The 19,606-nt window shown below is 35.9% G+C and overlaps 2 protein-coding genes across 2 annotated transcripts; both read left to right on the top strand.

Annotated features, from left to right (window-relative positions):
- The first annotated feature begins 817 nt into the window (after positions 1-817).
- LOC107041757 (probable glutamate receptor) lies at positions 818-9,667 on the top strand. The gene is made up of 9 exons (XM_015262484.2): positions 818-873; positions 1,802-1,965; positions 2,563-2,868; positions 3,056-3,180; positions 4,556-4,953; positions 6,109-6,320; positions 6,393-6,557; positions 7,350-7,465; positions 9,261-9,667. Exons 2-9 carry the CDS (start codon positions 1,828-1,830, stop codon positions 9,550-9,552), a joined length of 1,752 nt encoding a protein of 583 aa, XP_015117970.2. The 5' UTR covers positions 818-873; positions 1,802-1,827; the 3' UTR covers positions 9,553-9,667.
- Positions 9,668-15,302: 5,635 nt separating this feature from the next.
- Positions 15,303-16,428, top strand: LOC107041758 (ionotropic receptor 75a-like). Its single transcript, XM_029126375.1, has 3 exons — positions 15,303-15,546; positions 15,969-16,180; positions 16,249-16,428. Exons 1-3 carry the CDS (start codon positions 15,303-15,305, stop codon positions 16,426-16,428), a joined length of 636 nt encoding a protein of 211 aa, XP_028982208.1.
- Positions 16,429-19,606: the final 3,178 nt, after the last annotated feature.

Raw genomic sequence — 19,606 nt, forward strand, 5'->3', positions numbered from 1 at the left:
TTTTCTAAAAACATAAGTTTTTTTTCACTCGGATCCTGTAATGCAAAACAAAACAAAACATAACTGAAAAAACTAATTAATAATAATAATAATTTTAATAGAAAAAATCTGAAGAGAAAAATTCAAATAGAGAAATCGAAATCTATTGACTTTTCCCTATCGAATATCTAATAGAAACTGCGCAAAAAACAAAGAGAATTTTAACGATAATTCCCTAGAATTTTAATAGAATCCCCATAAAATTCTAGTGAATTGGCTAAGGTTTTCTATTAAATTTTTTCATGCGTTTTGTCACGGACACTTCAAACGAAAATTTTTACCAGTTTACTTCAAAATTGATATACTATCGGAACCTCGTCACTATTAATGCACTTAAACCTCTTTGAGACAACTCATTTGACTTGTCGCTTTATTCCAAAGGGTGCCCCCCTCCCGAGAAATATTTCCCCGCATATCGGAGAAAGCAAGACGTCGATGAAAGTCAGGGTGAAAGCTGCACCACCCCCCGAGCTTTCGGACTTGCGTGATGCACGCAAGAAATGCATAGTATGGAGAAATGCCGAATGAAAACCTTTCTCCAAATGACATACGATTTCCTCCAATTCTATGCTTTCTTCTTAATTTGGGTTTTATCATTGATATGCGCACTGGCGCGAAATCTGGCGCTCACGGCCTTTCAGGGAGTCAGTGAAATTGGATTATTCGGGGAGAGAGTGCTCCGTGGAGAAATGGATATGCTGAGGGTTTTGCTGATAATGGCATTGTTCTTTCACTCAGTCGTGACGGATGAACATTTGGAGACGTTTGTTAGCGAGTTTTATGAATTCAATAATGTTCGTCAAATTGTTTTTTTCGGATGTTGGGACGATGCAGGTATTTCAAAATTCGTCGGAATAAATTTCCATTTGTCTTCTTCTACTATTCTATTTCGTCACCTTTTTCTGTTACACAAAAATGTTTTCTACATTTTTGTCATTTCTAAAAATATTTTTTATTCCCAATATTCCCGGAGACTTTGTCGATAAATTAAGGCATTTATTGTCACCGAGATTTGTGCGTGATAATCTATTATGTAAAATTTAATAGCGAAGCGGTAAACCGGGTTAAGTTGGTTTTGACTATTGGCCGGTTTTTGACGAATATCTCGGAATCTAAAAGAGATAAAAAAAATTTTGTCGTAAGCTTTTTTGTAGAGCCAACTACGGGTTATAAAAAAGGTTCCGAGAAAAATTTTTCTATCTCTTTTAGATTCCGAGATATTCATTAAAAAATGGCCCAAAGTTAAAATCGACTTGACCCGGTTTACCGCTTCGCTGCTAAATTATGTATTTTCATATTGTCCAATAGTTCTACTATTTTAAATATTTTTTCTACATATTTTGGGATTGAAAAATAAAAATTGCTTCATTTTATGAAGCTACGAAAGAAGATGAAAAAAACACGTTAACTTGCTGATTATTTTGTAAAAATGACATCTTTGACGTATTTTTATAATATTTTCGTTTTCAGTGAATGAATTTTATTCAGTGAAAACTCTCTCCTCTTTCTCCATTAGATCTTCAAAAAGATATTTTTTTAAATATTTTTCCATTGAGAAAAATAAACTTCACTTTATGAAGCGATGAAAGAAGATGAATAAAAAATGCGTCATCTTCCTGATTATTACATTGAATATACTTTTTGCCGATAAAATTCTCCCGAATAAGACTAATGCATAATAAATTATCAATCATCTATCGTTTTTTCACTTTTTTTATTACAATTGTTTCAATAATCTGATCGTACTGACGTAAACATTCAGATGCTGTAAAATTATCCAAAAATATCATGAGACACGACGCAGCCGTATCATTCAACTCAATAACCCTAAATATGAATCTGGAAATAATTCTGAAAGTGAATTACTATCATCTCGGGGTCATACTGAATCTTGATTGTCCCCTGAGCGATTCGGTTCTACACGAGGTAATGGTTTTTTGTCTCACTCCAATGTCCTCAATGTTTATGCTAATTCGCTTCACAGTATCATTTAATCGAAGGCGCTATTCATAAGATCAATAAAATTAGGTGGACATGCCAACAAAAATCAAATCAAATTACCTTAGCAATTATCCATTCGGAGGAATTTTCAAAGGGTTTTTTAAAACTTTCTTGACAATAAAAAAAAGTCTCGTTATTTTTTCCTATTGATTAAAAAATACAGTTATTGATACATTCATGAAAAAAAAATGTTAAAAAAAACGGAACTAAAATGATTATCATTTTAACTTTGCGCATATTCAATGCCATTACTAATAGCATCGTCTGTTCGACTCATGTCTAATAAATAAAAAAAAAAAAAAAAAAAAAAAAAAAAAAAAAAAAAAAAAAAAAAAAAAAAAAAAAAAAAAAAAAAAAAAAAAANAAATAAATAAATAAGAAAATAAATGAACGAATAGTTTTAAAAATTAATCATAATTATTTCTAAAAAATATATTTTTTCAAATTTTCTTGTTCCTTAAACTACTGAGAAAAAGATTCCCTCCCTCATTGTCAATAAATCGTATAATTGAAAATTCACAGTTTTCGGATCAGTTAGTTTTTAACGAGACCTACGTGTGGCTCCTGCTCACAACTGCTCCATCACCTCCTAGCAACAGACTCAGGCATCTGCCATTGTCGATAGACACAGAGACGACTGTGGCAACGCGTGACGGGAATAAATTCACTCTCTACGACATTTGGAATCCAAGTTATCGTCACAATGGTTTATTCCATGTCGTTTACAAGGGCCGCTGGAGTCCTGAAGAGGGATTGATCAATGAGTTGACTCAGTACAAGTACACACGTCGTAATTTCAATTTAACGCCACTGAATTTCTCTATCACAGTCAGTATCTTAATCAGTATTCATCGTTGACATTTCATGATTAACGATTAATAATTAATGATTCGTAATTAATGATGAATGATTAACGACTAATGATTAATGATTAATGATTAATGACTAATGATTAACGATTAATGATTTTTTTAATTAAAAAATTGGCTTTTACTTTGATGATTAATGTCATCAGCTGAGGCATCCACCACTTCCGGATCTTGAAACCTACATGACAACTCCAATCAATCCACAATTTGATTCGATGCATCGTTATCATTACGCGCTTGCATTGATATTGCGAGATATTTTCAATTTTACGTGAGTAAAATAAATGCACATATCACAATTTATGCAGGATGCATCTGCCGATGCACCCAATTGTTAACGAAAATTTTTTCGAGATAACTCTTAACCCTAGTTTGGTCACCATAGGAAGGAAACGCCGCAGAAGGTCGATTTTTTTTCTTACCATTGACTGGCTGAGCGGACAAATCCAAAAAAATTGGAATGCGTCAATTCAAGTGTCTAGAAAATTAGAATATTTTTTAAAATTATTTATATCCACAATTCCAGAAGAAAGAAAAATATTTCTAATAGATGGGCAATTCTTTCCCATGTTAAATGAAATTGCCCGTTGTGCGACGTTGCCGAAGTCTCGCTAAACGCGCCCGGGCAGTATAGAGTGAATTCGGCAACGCTCGGGCCTAAATAACACGGCAGCGATTCCCTGCGGAGGTGACCAAAGTCGCAAGTTCTCATATGGTGACCAAAACTAGGGTTAAATGTTTGTGAAGATCATTAAAATTCAGTAGCGAAGTGATAAAACGATATAAGTCAATTTTGACTATTGACCAGTTTTCAATGAATATCTCGGAATCTACGGGAGATAGGAAAATCTTTTTCTGTACTGCTTCTCACGATTTCTCGTCTGGGAATTGGTATTACATACTTCCCAAACTCGAAAACTTGAAAATCACTACAGAAAAATATTGTTCCTGGGCTGTTACGATGGGGTTTTTTTACTCGTGTGGTTGGGCAAATTTCTAATATCTGAAACATATTTTCTTGAGAGAAGTAGATTATTTTCAATGGCTTCAATTTCAGAATGTGTGCACTTCACGGAACTCGAATAAATTTTCATTCATCACTATCGTTCCGCGTTACGTCATGAATATTTTACATATTGCAATATTGGAAGTGCATAACGGAAAAATCATGAAAACAATAAAGACTAGAAGATTGACGATTCTTCTACGCGATTTTGTTCATTTGCGACAAAATCATACTTGAGTACAAGAATATTTTAAAGCATGAGGCCTTTCTCGGGTCATGTGAGTTGAGATTTTTTTTAATCGTTATTTTACATCGCTTTGACCCGGTCAAGGTATACTGCGATGAGGATCAAGACTTTAAATGGTTAGATCGCACCATTCTACCCGGCCGGGATTTGAACTCGGAACCTTTCGCATGTGAGGCAACGAATTTACCCACTGCGCCAAGCCACCGGGCTCATGTGAGTTGAGATGCCTGAGAGAATTAAGCAATTGAAGAAAATTTACTTGTCTCAAGAAAATATGTTTCAGATATTAGGAATTTTTTTCCTCAGTGTCGGAGATAAGTCGAGTTAAACGTTTTAGTCGAGTTTACGTTTTTCGCTACTGAATTTAATTAATCACTGCTGTTAATTCTAAAGCATAAATCTACATCGCGCCAGTTCATGGGGCTATATGAAACCAGACAAGACTTTCGACGGCATTCTTGGAGACATTGCTAAGAAGGTCATAGACATCAGTATATCACCGTTTCGGTACAGACCTGAGAGATTCGACGTCGCAGAATTCACAGTGCAGACGCTTCTTGTGAGATCGTTCTTCATCTTTCGGCATCCCAGCAGTGCCTCACTGCGGAACAACTTCTTGAAGCCCTTTGCCAATGAACTCTGGTGGATGATACTGATGGTGAGCATCGTGTACTGGATTTCGCTGTTGATCACCATCAGAATTCAGAAACATTATGACGAGTCGAGGAGTTCCTTGATGGTACCGGCGTCCGAGGCTACTCTCACTACAGTCGCAGCTCTTTCTCAACAAGGTTATTCATTCCTTCTACCGTTAGCTGTCCATAACTTCAGAACGAATTGAAATTTTTATTTGAAACGGTGGGAATATAGTTTTGGTTAGTTTTACCAACAATTTATGGAATAAAAAAATCAGTTTTTTGAGTCGTCTAAACCTATTTTCAACGTTTTGAATATCCAATTATTTTGGAGATTTTTTCTCCAGTGATAAAATCATTTGCTCGGAAGCGTAACAAATTTATTCATATTCGGAACTTTGCCAGAAATAGATTTCATACTTAAAAAATAAGGTTTCCGAACATTTTGCAATGATATTATTACTTAAACTTTGCAGGTCTGAATTTGAATCTCGATATTGAACCGTTAGAAAACATTTTAAAAATCTGAAAAAAAATAGAAAGTTTATTTTTGGAGGAAGGTTGATGAAATAATTAAAAAATTGCAATTTTTGAAAATTACGAGCATTTTCCATAAATAATTTATAAACAATCAATTTTCCACCATAAAAATTATTTGTTCGGAATGGTAAAAAATTTCTTCAATAAATTTCATACCTAAAAAATAAGGTTTCCGGACATTTTACAATGATATTATTATTTAAACTTTGCAGGTCTGAATTTTAATCTCGACATTGAACCGTTAGAAAACATTTTAAAAATCTGAAAAAAAATTAGAAAGTTTACTTTTGGAGGAAGGTTGATAAAATAATTCAAAAATTGCAATTTTTGAAAATTACGAGCACTTTTCTATAAATAATTTATAAACAATCAATTTTCCACGGAATCGTAAAAAATTTATTCATATTCAGAATTTTAGCAGAAATCGATTTCACGTCTAAAAAATAAGGTTTCCAAACGTTTAAGCAATTTCAATTATTTATTTATAAACATCAAATGCTTAAAAAATGTTTGAAAATGGAATTTATAGTGTGATCTGTAATTAATTGAGAATTCCAGAATGTATTTACCTGTATTTCCCTAATTGTTAGCAATTTTCATGGAATAATTAAAATGAAATTGACAGTTTCCAGTGATTTTTCCAAAGAATTGTGAATTTGCAACGACGAAATTCCTTGAAATTTTAGTGGAACTCACTTGACAATAATTTTCAGGAATTCCATTTACTGGAGATTACATCTAAAAATTTTCAACACTGAATTCAATTTCCAGGAGTTTCCGATGATCCACAAATCATATCCGGACGCATCGTATTCCTCTCTCTCTTCATTTGGGGCCTTCTCCTGTTCCAATTCTACTCAGCGAGTATCGTTGGGTCTCTCCTCACGACTCCCCCACATACAATCACAACAGTCAAAAATTTGACTGACAGTGATATAGACTGTGGCGCAGAAGACGTCGCATGGGCTTACGATATGTTCAAGGCACATTTCCGCTCGTCATCTCATTTGAATGAGTCCCGAACGAACACCAATATCTTCTTTTGATTATTGCAGACAACCCCCATCGCAGAAGAGAGCGAACTTTATGAGAAGAAAATCAAACCTTTTGAGAACACACCTAAGAACAAGTACTTTTCCATCGTAAAGGGGATGCAAAAAGTGCAGAAAGGGGGATTTGCGTTTTATACTGAATCAGCACCAGCATACAAACAAATCAAGGTACGCATGCACAAAAAAATTTAATAGAAAAACCGAGGGGCTACTTACTCCTGAAACTACGGCGCCACTCTGGCATGAGATCATTCCGAACTCACTCCAAAGTCACGTGAAATCAACGAAATCAGTGACGCACTGGCGAGTGTGAACTGTGCATCCAATTTGTGATTTTGAAATTGACACCCCTGCCGACGATGACAATAGAATGCTTTACTCACTGCCATAGTAAAATGGTAAAATGGACTGCTTTTCATTGTCCTTAGACAATTTAAGATTGGCGGAGTGGAATCAAAACAATTCGTTATTATTTTCCAGTTATTATTACCAGTTTTAATTTCATAATTTGACGCAACTCGTTTTTCCCCACCTCTATTATTTACTTCATTTTTCTGAAATCACTGATTTCGAATGATTTGATTAATTCGAAATCACCTCCCGTGACGCTCGGAATCACCGAAATCATTTTATCTGAAATCACTGAAATCACCGAAATCGATTTCATTTCGAAATCATGGTGTCACTAAGTGATGGAGTGAGTAGTCCCTCGAGAAAAATCTACCTTTAACCGACAATTCTATTATGGATTTCTGTTTAACTTTCTATTAGTTTTTGACCGATTCTATTGAAATATTCAATAGAAATCCGATAGAATTGTCCATTAAAAGTAGATTTTTCTATACAACTCATTCTGTGGAGATATTTTCAATTAAATTTTTCTCCTGCGTGGGTGGATTGTATTTCTCCAATGGTTGAGGCGTTAATATAATTGATATTAATGCTTATGTTTCACCGTAGGATACCTATCATGAAGACGAAATATGTGAATTGCAAGAAATCCAATCGCATCCTGCTCGGGAGGTTACGATGGTGACGGCCAAGCATTCGCCATTCACAAAAATGGTCATCTACGGGTATGTTCCATGGGTTTGTGTTTTTCTTTCAATTTTCGAATTCTAAATTGCTCACGCATTACATAATAATAATCGCATAAAATTTTTAGTTTCCAATTCTCAATTTTTGTCATTAATTCAATTTATTCTATCGAAAGACAAGGATAGAAATCGAATTTATGGATATTCTTTCATTATTCAAAAAGCTAAATATAAATAAAGCCTAAAATATATATACAGTAGAGGGTTCGTATAAGATACCTTAGGGATAGTAGGAGAGTGGAATTCCGAGGACCCCTATGCCCTCATTACGCGCGCCTACTGGGACCGCTAATTACCGATGGCGGCACTCGTTTTCACCAATATGGACGATTTTAGGCTTCCCATATACACGCTAACACAAGCCCAAATTGGGTTGAATACTGTCTGTGTGTACCCCAATATCCGCCATTCATAGGTGGCGTTTTGACATTTAGCGTTTCCAATAGAGAGGAGAAAAATAGGGATCAGCGGATTTCAAATAAGATACCTCGCTCGCTGCGCCCGAATTCAATGAAATTTTCATTTTTACTGAATGAAAATTCCATTATATTAATTCGATAAAATTTTTCATCTCCGGTTCTTATTCTTTGCTATTTTTGTAATGTATTCTATCAAAATGTGAGGATAGAAATTGAATTGATAGGTATTTTTCCATTATTTGCAAAAATATATCGCTTTTAAAACTTTCCGCAGACATTGAAAAATCGAAATTTTCATTTTCTTGCTGACCATCTCTAAAAGTATCAATACTCTCCTTATTATTTAACATAAATATCTCTTCATTTGAAAATGAGAAAAACTGTTCCCACAATTTGTATACTACAATGGGAATAGAATCCAATAAATTTCATTTAATCTAACCGCAAGGAAAAATTGAAAAGAAAACAATAAAATAAATTAATATAATATAATATAATCTAGTCGCTAGTCGGTAACTAATCAATTTATATGTGTTTCATGTTTTGAATTTGTATTGTCCGCGTTCCCTTTTCTCTCTAAACATAACCCCGCGTGATGGAATGGCCGCTGATGTTGGGGGATTGTTGGTGGACTCGAGAATAGTCACAGACGAAAAATTACAAATTTTCGATGAGAAAAGTGAAAAAAAAATCGATGTATATTTCCATTACTTGAAAAAAAGTGGTGTGACCTCCCCTTAAGGTCATTAGAAAAAAATTCTAAGAGAATTAGAATTTAGAGAGAAAAAATTTCCGCTTCACCCAGCCGGGAATCGAACCCGGGTCTCCCAGATACGCGCCGGGCACTCTTACCGACTAAGCTACCGGGAACCACAGAAATTCACTCTCAAATTCACCTCAAACACCGCCTAACCTCCTTTAGGCATTAAAGAATTCTAAGAGAATTAGAATTTAGAGAGAAAACCCTCATGATCATTTCGCTCGTCCTTCCCGTTTGACCCTTAACACCGTTTGATCCTTATAACTACTCTCTTCCCGTTGAAAAATGACTGGGGCCATAGGTATCTTATAAGATACCCACGGAACATAAACATTCGGGAGGCCATAAAAGTGCCGAGTGGGGGTAGGCCTCCAGCGCTCGGAGCGCGAGGTATCTTATAGAGAGATATCTTACATGAAGCCTCTACTGTATCAAGAATAAGAATGAATCGAATTGACGTAATCTAATCCTGAACACGGAAAGGCGAAAAAAATAGAATAAAATAATATAGTATAAACTAATCTCGCGACCGGCGCGAGGCGCGGGCTCGCTAGCGCTCAGTTATTGTATGAATATTCTGTGCAATCAATTTCAGATTGAGAAAAATAGTTCAGCATGGTTTATCAGCCCACGTCCTGGAGACCTGGTACGCCCCCCGACCCCGGTGTCCCGAGACTCACAACTCAAAGCCAACAGCTGTAAAATTCGAACAATTTGTCCCCGCAATTTTCCTCCTCCTCATGGGAATGAGCGTTTCGATCTTCGTGTTGGGAATAGAGTACCTGTATTTTTATCAGACTGAAGATGCCTCCCACTTTCATCAAGAATATTCCGCTCGAGCGACTCAAACCAATCCAACACCTGAACACTGCACAGAGGAGTATTAATAGTGACGATGGAATTAATAGTGCAATCGGTACAGCCAAGGATTTCATGGTCATCATACTCTATTTGTTTCATATCATAATCATCGTGTATCCAGTCATTCGTTTATGGTAGATAAAATAGACCAGAAATATATTGAAAGATTATTGTTCATTATGGCCTTGATAACTAATTATGTTTGGCTTCCACCCTTCTCGGTGCTTGCAACTGGCACCTGCCAATGAATGACAACTCATAAAAAAACAAGCTTCAACTTGACACCTATGATCTTAAGGATATCCAAGTACTTTGGCTATGTTTTTTTACAGTGAAATGCTCTTTTACTTTTGTAGTCGAACATCAGAGCTTTCATTTGAGCCCCATTTGACCCCAAATTTCCGGATACTTTACAGTGATTCGATTATTTAAACTTTGCAGGTCTGAATTTAAATCTCGATATTGCATCGTTAGAAAATATTTTTTAAATCTGAAAAAAAATTAAGTCTACCTTTGGAGGAAGATGTAATTTTTTAAAATTACGATCATTTTCTGTAAGTAATTTATAAACAATCAATTTTCCATCATAAGAAACATTTGTTCGGAATCGTAAGAAATTGATTAATATTCAGAATTTTACCAAAAATCGATTTCATGCCTAAAAAATTAATAAGGGTTACGTGAGTCTAAACCATTGCAATCATTTATTTATAAACGAGTGTTTAAGACAATAATAATTCTGTGCAAAGTGTGATTTTAAGCCTAGTCTGGTCACCAAACGCGTCGCTGCGACTCTGGTCACCTCCGCGGGGATTCCCCGCCGTGTTATTTAGGCTCGAGCGTTGCCGAATTCACTCTATACTGCCCGGGCGCGTTCAGCGAGGTTCCGATATCGTCGCGTGATGAGCGATTTCATTTAACATGTGGGAAAAAATAATTCATCTGTTCGACATAATTTGTTTTCTTTAGGAATTTCTGGAAATATGTTGTTCTAAAAACTACTATAATTCTTTAGACACTTCAATTGACAAAGTCAAATCGTTTTGAATTTTTCCGGTTAGCCAGTCAATGGTAACGAAAGAAAAACGACGCACGGCGGTGATTCCCTCATCTGGTGACCAATCTAGGGTTAACGAAGTGCTCCAAGCCCGCATTTCATTATTTATTATCTCCTAAAATACGTGGTACAGCTAATTAGAATTTTTTTCAATAGGTGGAGACCATTATAAACATTATCTATGAATCACATGTTGTCTAGGGATATACCTTAAGTGTTTTAAATTGAAACTTTTAAAAGTCTCAAATTGCGAAGTTCAAAACTCCACTTGAAGAAAAATTTCAAGTTGAGTTCCGAAAATCTTAGCTTGCGGCACGTAAAAGTATCCACTTGAGTCTATGGAAATCTTGAACTGAGACATGATATATTCAGTTTTCATGCGTTGATATGTCATCTTATCCCTTTTTTATTATCATTGATTGACAATTTTCTTGCTTCAAAACGGAAATGATCTATTCTCAATTTTTCAATGATAAACTTCCGGCCAAACCACCAGAACTTCTTCAAAACACACCAAAGCTACCGCAGAGAACTAAAATGTCAATTTTTTGTCAACATCGATGACGGATGGAATACAACTGATATCAAAGAAGATGCGCGCACAATGCTGAATCCCCCCCCTCACAGGTGAATGACGTTTAAATGTAATTGTATGAATATCAAGTGCTTTGAATCGCTGGTGTACGCGTACATTCCATACAATTTGCATGGCAAATCAACTGGAAACCGCCAATTGTAGGGCTCAATGTGGATGTGGGATTCTACAAATTATCGACTCCGTTGCATACCATTTGTTGTGGGAAATTTCTGCATCCTATTTTTGGTTACCGATGGATTTATGAAATTCCCAAAAATTAATGAATATTCAATTGTTTTCACCCGTGCGGGTGTTCTATAATCAATGGGTTACCAAAATCATTTTAAAAAATTATTTCCAGCTGATGAAAACCCAGTGTTGGTTTCTCATGTTTGACTCCTATTCCAGATATGTTTTATTCATTTTCATCTGCATTTTTCACGTATGAAAAAATCCTATGGAGAAGTCGATCATTTCCTATCAGATTTTTCTGGCGGGATTTCCTATAGCATTTCCTATAGGATTTTCTGTAAGATTTCCTGTAGAATTCACTATAGTGTTTTCTATAGAAAGTAACACACAAAATTGAGGGTCACAAGGGTCAGGATTAGGGTCATGAATAGGAAATTCTACAGGGAATCCTATAGGAAATCCTGTGGGAAATCCTATCAGAAAAATCCTATTGGAAATGTTCGAATTCTCCATAGGATTTCCTATAAGAATGGCATTTTTTCATACGTGTTTCCTTTTTTCCTTCATGAATTGGCTAGTAGTTTATGCACATTATTTATGATCATTATGTATTCATTTACTTAAATACTAAAAAGGGAGTAAATATTTGCTCTTATTGTGGTTATATTTAGGGGAAAAAATGTATCTTCTTCGACAAACACATGAATACACTTACTTGTCCACAATTAAAAAAAGAAGTGTTTAAAAAAAGCGGTTATCATTATTATTATTTATTCATTTAAATAATGAAAAAAATATTAAGTAAAAAATTTTTATAATTTTTTTTAACGAAAAGTCCGGAAAACTTTTCCTCATAATCTTAAGTATTTCCAGTATGTGTCAATTTTCCGTGAGAATAGAACAAAAATGCCAGTATAATAATCGGAACGGCTGAACTTCTCATGATAATATAAGTTGACAAGAGAAATTCGCCGAGTGTCAGAAGGTAAACATAAAAATTATAGGTATACATCGCCCTCCACAATAGCTGTGCTGAAATTGATTGAGTCGTAGTTTGCAATTACATGGTGCTAGCAAACACGCAATGCTTAATAACACCCTTTGTACTGGTGCAACGCATCATCCTAAGTCTGTTATTTAGCAACTGAACTGTCTTCACTATCGATTTAAATGTATCTGGGGGTCTCAAACTTGGACTCCAGCAGTTTATAATTTACGATGGGACAGGTAGGAAGTACTACCTGCATCTGAAATTTCAAACTGCATCAGATGAGTCGAGATGTGGATGAAGCAATTCATTGTGATTCTCGTGCTGAACCGAGATCCGTGCGGAACCGAGGTCGGATTTTGAACAGGTTCATTTCAGGTAGCAAAATCCGACCGAATACTGGAGGATTTTGTCAGGGACTATTATGAGGCGAATAATGTTCATCAGATCATTGTTTTTGCGTGTTGGAATGACTTTGGTCAGTCATGGAAAAATGTGATGAATGTTGTTTCATTATTGCATTGAGAAAAAAAATTAATTCCGCCAATAACATTTGTCTCAGACAAGAAATTGTAATGACATTTTGCAGGAAAATTAGCGGCATTTATTTGTGGGTAACAAATTTGATCGACAGAATTTCACTTAAGAGATGAATACAATTCTGACTGTATTTTTCATCAGTTAAGTGATGAAAAATACAATTCTATCGATCAAATTTATTTTGTGCGTAAAGTGAAATTTTGCGCACATCATGATGAAAAATAGGGTACGATATTCCTGGAAAAAGTACTCTTTAACCCTTGGGAGGGTAGCACTCGCCTTCGGTGAGCGTCAAAAAACACTTTTACGCACTTGTATCGAAATATTTTATTTTTCTGAATGTGACCACTCCGCTGGGCAGAATTCTGTATAGTTTAAAAGATTGTAGCAGGTTCCTTCCACAACATTCGACCCAGCAAAAATGAATTGTCACACGGAAAAAAGGTCTAGAAAAAGTCCCATGAGAATCCTCATTCAATCATAACGTCATTTATCAAAAGTTGTGTCATATAAATATCGAATAGATCATTAATATCTCGGAGTTTATCATCTCATTCTTATCATCTATTGTCACGTCATAAGGGTGGCTGAGGACGCGCCGTGAGAATAGTCCCCTGAAAATTCAGCAGCGAAGCGGCGAACGGCTTAAATCGATTTGGCCCTCAGCTGAGTTTTCGAGGAATATCTGCGAATCTAAGGGAGAAAACGAAATTTTCGAAATTACATTGTTTGAAACGCAACTAAAATTCCAGAACATTCTGGTCGACCATCGGCCTACTTCGAAAATCTTCGGGACCCTTCGGGTCATCAGTCATAAGTCACCGAAACACGCGCGAATCAGTTTAGGCTTAGCCTCTCACCGTACAAGTCTATCTCGGGCAAATCACCTGTACAAGTTTTATATCGCACCTCACCGAGTACAGTAGCTTCTTGAACCTCATCTAGCTCACTAGTAATCAAGTACATCACCGGTCTTTGTAAGATCACCGTTTTGTTCAGTACATCACCTCTGTTGATTAAATTCAGTTTACATTCAGTGACTCAACGAATTAACAGTGAAAGACAATTATCAGTATAATTAGACATTCAAGAATTAAATTACCAAAGAGTGTAAATAGTTTTGACAAAGTGATTCGCTCGCACAAAATAAAGTGTGATATTTTAAATCCGGCTCATCAGTAATTTTCCCAACATCTCCCTCCACATTTTCATCCCACATCCACCCTAAAGCTAGTCATTCACCAAACAGACATTTTTCGTAGACCGAATTGAGAGCTACAAAGAAGGTCATGACGAAAATTTTGCTATTTCCTTTGGATTTCGAGATATTTATTAAAAACTGGCCAATAGTCAAAATCGACTTCAACCGTTTTACCACTTAGCTGAATTGCATTACAATCGATAAAAGTTACAAAACTTGAGAGAAAAAATTCTTGATTCGTTCCGCATTTTTACGTCACGTAATTATTCCTAAATTTGAATGTAGAATTTCGATTGATCAGATTACCATCATTCAATTCGCAGCAAATGTATGATCTGCTTCACCCAAGTCTATTGTTTCGGCAAATTAATTATATTCCTCTCCCTACAGATGCTTTCCAGTTGACAAGGAATGTCATGAAATTTGACACCACCGTGTCATTCATTCCAATCCCATCAGCAGTGGATTTTGAAAAAATTCTGCAAGTTAATTATTATCATGTTGGAGTTATGCTTGATCTGGATTGTGCTGAAAGTGGAAAGGTTCAGGAGGAGGTGAACAAAACAATGAATGAATTATGGTATTCCAAGATAAAATTTGTTATAATTTCTTTCTAATATCTGCAAATGTTCATGACAAATAGTTTTCGAAGCAATTAGTTTTCAATGAAACCTATCTTTGGTTGCTCTTCACCGAGGCTTTAACACCTCCGACTATCAGGCTGAGGCAACTTCCCCTGTCCGTCGATACAGAAATGACAGTTGCAACCTGCGAAGGAGATAAATTTGACTTATACGATGTGTATAATCCTAGCTATCGTCACAATGGCGCATACAACGTCACATACAAGGGCCAGTGGAGCCCTGAAACTGGACTGATTGATGTGTTGACTCAATACAAATACAAACGTCGTGGGAATTTTCAGTTGTTACCACTGAATTTTTCAATTGTGGTATGTTTATCTCCTGTTACAATGAACTTCTCCAAAAAAATTGACCAATCTTTGCTGATTAGTGCAGCTGACTAATCCACCTAAACCTGATTTCGAAACCTATATAAGGACTCCGATAAACCGACAGCTTGATACAATGAGCCGTTATCATTATTCTTTAGTACTTTTGCTGAGAGAAATGGTGTTGCATCAGTGCAACACCATTTCAATACAAAAATGAACGCTTCGACGTGGCTGAATTCACTGTGGAAACATTACTTGTGAAAGCCATGTTTCTGTTTCGTCACCCGAAGGATGCAACTCTGAGGAATAATTTCCTGAAGCCATTCACCAATGACATCTGGTGGATGATCTTGGCTGTGGGAACTGTATATTGGGTTTCATTGTGGATCACTGTGAAGATTCAGATCCATTATAATGAGAGTTATATGAATAGGAAAGAGGCTAGGGGTGCGTTTGAAATACCTGGCTCTGAAAGCGGTTTGATAGCATTGGCAGCTCTTTCTCAACAAGGTAAGTATTTTGGGATTTTTAACTTCTCGATTTATATCGGGTAGTTATTTTAATGGTCCTGATTAGATTTCGAACAATATTGTCTCAGCGGTTCAAAAATGACATTTGTTTTGCAAATTTCATTGTTTCTCCTGAAGAAATGATAAGATTGATTTCTATTCATCATAGTCGATGCAGATTTGTATGACAAAAGCTGGGGTGAAATTCCGAAGAAATCGTCTCAGCGGTTGTGGAGTTATTGAAATATGAATTTTCCAAAATTTTGAAACTTTTTTGAATTTTTGTTTCTGCTAAATGAAGAACAAATGGGAATTAATCAGAAAGTTATTGGTTCGATCCCTAATGGGTCACACCAACTAGGCGCACGACCGGCACTGATTTTTTTGGAATTTATTTTTGTATTGATCATTTGATTCTTGAAGGTTTGAGTGAGGGTCTCCAGATCATTTCTGGCCGAATAGTTTTTCTCTTCCTGTTTCTATGGGCACTTCTTCTCTTTCAATTCTACTCAGCGAATGTCGTTGGGTCTCTACTAACATCTCCTCCCCGAACCATCAATACAATAAAAAATCTGAGCGATAGTCAACTCGACGCTGGAACCGAGGACATTCTCTGGATTTATGACTACTTTAATGTATGGGTTATATCTTCATGACGAATTGTTTTGGATTGGTATTACTGATGATGAAGAATTATTTCCAGATTATGAAGACTCCTTCGCACATCGAATTATATCAGAAGAAGATAAAGCCGAGCAGCAAAAGGCCAGAGGGTTCCTTCTGGACAGCTGTGGAAGGTATGCAGAAAGTGAAGAAAGGAGGATTTGCTTTCTACATCGACACTGCGACTGGTTACAACTTGGCGCAGGTGAATGCTTCCTGAAATCCAAAAAAATAGAAACATTGAATATAAAGTGTTTGAATACTATGAGAACTTTTGAGGATTTGGGGCAATTCCACCGCTTTGTTTCCAAATAGAAGCATTGTATTTGTCTAATCCGAAATAATTGTTTAATAATTAAAATAATTGTTCAAAAATAATTATTTAAAAGAGTGGAAATGTGATTTAAAATATTCTTGCCAATGCCATCTTGACCGAGTTCGATCATGCGATTGATTGCATTTGTTGAAACAAATTAATTTGAAACTAACATTCAGAGAAAGGTCGAAAATTTTAACGTTGAAGTGTTGAATAAACCAACTGATATGTAATTATTTTGTTTATTGCACGAAAGAAATTTTGAGTCTTGTACAAATAATGACAGCAACTCATCAATTCTCCATTTTGTGTTCTACTCCACTCTCTCGAAACTTGCACGCAAGCGTCCCTCTCCTAATGCCCTCTATCGCCAAGAAACCAAAGTCATTCAAAATCACATATTCCAACATTGGGGCAATGTTGAATTCAATGAATCATAAAAAATACATCGTTGAAGAAATTCCATACGGAAGAGAATTGCTAATTTATGATACGAGCAAAAATATATTGACTATGTTGTGACAAAAGCCATTTCCCACTTATTAGGATATGCTTGAGGAGAATGAGATATGTGAATTGCATGAGATGCCGATGATTACTTGGGCAAAGGTGACTTTGCTGACTGCAAAACGTTCTCCATTCAAGAAGATGATTATTTATGGGTATGGATTCATCATATTTATCATCATTAACTACCATTATTGTCATGTATGCGATGTAAATTTGTTACAGATAATGTTGAGTTTTTTCAAAATCACCACTCATATCCCCACATTTTCACCGTCACATTTACCAAATTTGCGATAGAAGTAGCGATGTCACCCATCACGTGTAGCTGTGTGAATTTGGAGTCGAAGTCTGATAAATCGATTTTTTTTCTTATAGTATCGATTGTGCTCAGTGAGTACCTGAATGTACCACATTCATTTTCGTTTGTACCCCGCACCCCTAGACGTAAGGGGTGCGGGAAAAACTGTGCAGCGCCGGAAATGAAGGTACGGAAAAAATTTTCATGAGCAAGGATTCAGCATGGATAGTACTTGTATGTACTATATTTTTCCATTTCATTTATCAACCCCTTCAATACTTTACCTTCTAAAATGTTAAATGTATGAGGGACGTCAGGAAAACATACAGATAGCTTCTAAATCGTTAGTACTCGTTTGTACCAACGAAAATGATTCATTATTCATTATTATTATTATTATTATTATTATTATTATTATTATCCTCATCAAATCACCTGATTCCATTTTTATCAACCGTACAATCATCGTAATGGATTCCATATGTAGTTCATGAAGTTTTGATGTGGGTACGAACGGAACAATTTACTGTGCATGATAATGAGACCAACTACAAACAATTGAGAGCTTCAAAAACAGTCGTAGATTATTCAGAAAAATAGTACAAAAGTTTTTCTGTAAAAAATTAATTCAATTTATCTTGTATGGGGTGTCGGAAGTGGAAAAACGCAATTCTGAGCGGTCCATCTGCCTAAAGAGAACCCAAATTTCCTCAGGAATCGAATGGAGTAGGTTTGAAGGCTCTATCTCTCATAGTTTCCGAGATAATCGCGAAAAACGAAATGGCCAAAAAAAATTAATTTAATTTATCTTGTATGGGGTGTCGGAAGTGGAAAAACGCAATTCTGAGCGGTCCATCTGCCTAAAGAGAACCCAAATTTCCTCAGGAATCGAATGTAGTAGGTTTGAAGGCTCTATCTCTCATAGTTTCCGAGATAATCGCGAAAAACGAAATGGCCAAAAAAAATTAATTTGATTGATCGTGTATAGGGTGCAGGAAGTCGAAAAACGCAATTCTGAGCAGTCCATCTACATAAAGGGAACCCAAATTTCCTCAGGAATCGAATGGAGTAGGTTTTAAGGCTCTATCTCTCATAGTTTCCGAGATAATCGCGGAAAACCAAATGGCCAAAAAAAATTAATTTAATTAATCTTGTATGGGGTGTAGGAATTGGAAAAACGCAATTCTGAGCCGTCCATCTAAATAACGGGAACCCAAGTTTCCTCAGGAATCGAATGGAGTAGGTTTTAAGGCTCTATCTCTTATAGTTTCCGAGATAATCGCGAAAAACGAAATGGCCAAAAAAAAATAATTTAATTAATCTTGTATAGGGTGTAGGAATTGGAAAAACGCAATTCTGAGCCGTCCATCTAAATAACGGGAACCCAAGTTTCCTCAGGAATCGAATGGAGTAGGTTTTAAGGCTCTATCTCTCATAGTTTCCGAGATAATCGCGAAAAACGAAATGGCTAAAAAAAATTAATTCAATTTATCTTGTATAGGGTGTAGGAAGTGAATAATTTTCGTTGGTACAAATGAGTACTAACGATTTAGAAGATATCTGTATGTTTTCCTGACGTCCCTCATACATTTAAGATTTTAGAAGGGGGTAACGTATTGAAGGGGTTTATAAATGAAATGGAAATATATAGTACATACAAGTAGTATTCATGCTGAATCCTTGCTCATGAAAATTTTTTCCGTACCTTCATTTCCGACGCTGCACGATTTTTCCCGCTCCCCTTGCGTCTAGGGGTGCGGGGTACAAACGAAAATGCATGTGGTACATGCAGGTACTTGCTGAGTACAATCGATACTATAAGAAAAAAAATCGATTTATCAAACTTCAACTCCAAGATCACACAGCTATCACGTGTGAATGCATCATTTCAAATTGAGACAAATCGTGCAATATGGTCTAATGATAAAGCAGTTTTCAATTTGGTATACACCTCGTCCCAAATGTCCGGAGAGTTACAGCTCAAAGCCAATTCCGGTCGGGCTGAAAGAATTCGTCCCAGCTATTTTTCTGCTGCTCATTGGTGTGTCTTTCGCCGTTTTCGTACTAATCATCGAATTTCTGCATTTTTGGAGAGTTGAGGGGCGTTCACCTTTCAAGCGGACCCACAGCATTGATGATACAACTCGTGAAGATGGCCCAAAACTGAATGATGACAACTGTAACGACAAAAATATTGTTTCCAGTGATTGACTCCTATTTATTATCTCATTTCCCAAGTGAAGTTCATCACCTCGAAATGAGAAGTATGTTGTT

The sequence above is a fragment of the Diachasma alloeum genome, unplaced genomic scaffold (genome assembly GCF_001412515.2).
Source record: "Diachasma alloeum isolate Michigan unplaced genomic scaffold, Dall2.0 Dall_scaffold_00379, whole genome shotgun sequence".
NCBI lineage: Eukaryota > Metazoa > Arthropoda > Insecta > Hymenoptera > Braconidae > Diachasma > Diachasma alloeum.

Bases quoted from the DNA above. Each gene is read 5' to 3' on its own strand.
- LOC107041757 (XM_015262484.2), top strand. From the start codon at position 1,828: ATGAGACACGACGCAGCCGTATCATTCAACTCAATAACCCTAAATATG. The intron at 3,181-4,555 runs GTGAGTAAAATA...TTAATTCTAAAG, and splicing joins CGAGATATTTTCAATTTTAC to CATAAATCTACATCGCGCCA. The intron at 6,321-6,392 runs GCACATTTCCGC...TGATTATTGCAG, and splicing joins GGGCTTACGATATGTTCAAG to ACAACCCCCATCGCAGAAGA.
- LOC107041758 (XM_029126375.1), top strand. From the start codon at position 15,303: ATGTTTCTGTTTCGTCACCCGAAGGATGCAACTCTGAGGAATAATTTC. The intron at 15,547-15,968 runs GTAAGTATTTTG...TGATTCTTGAAG, and splicing joins GGCAGCTCTTTCTCAACAAG to GTTTGAGTGAGGGTCTCCAG. The intron at 16,181-16,248 runs GTATGGGTTATA...AATTATTTCCAG, and splicing joins GGATTTATGACTACTTTAAT to ATTATGAAGACTCCTTCGCA.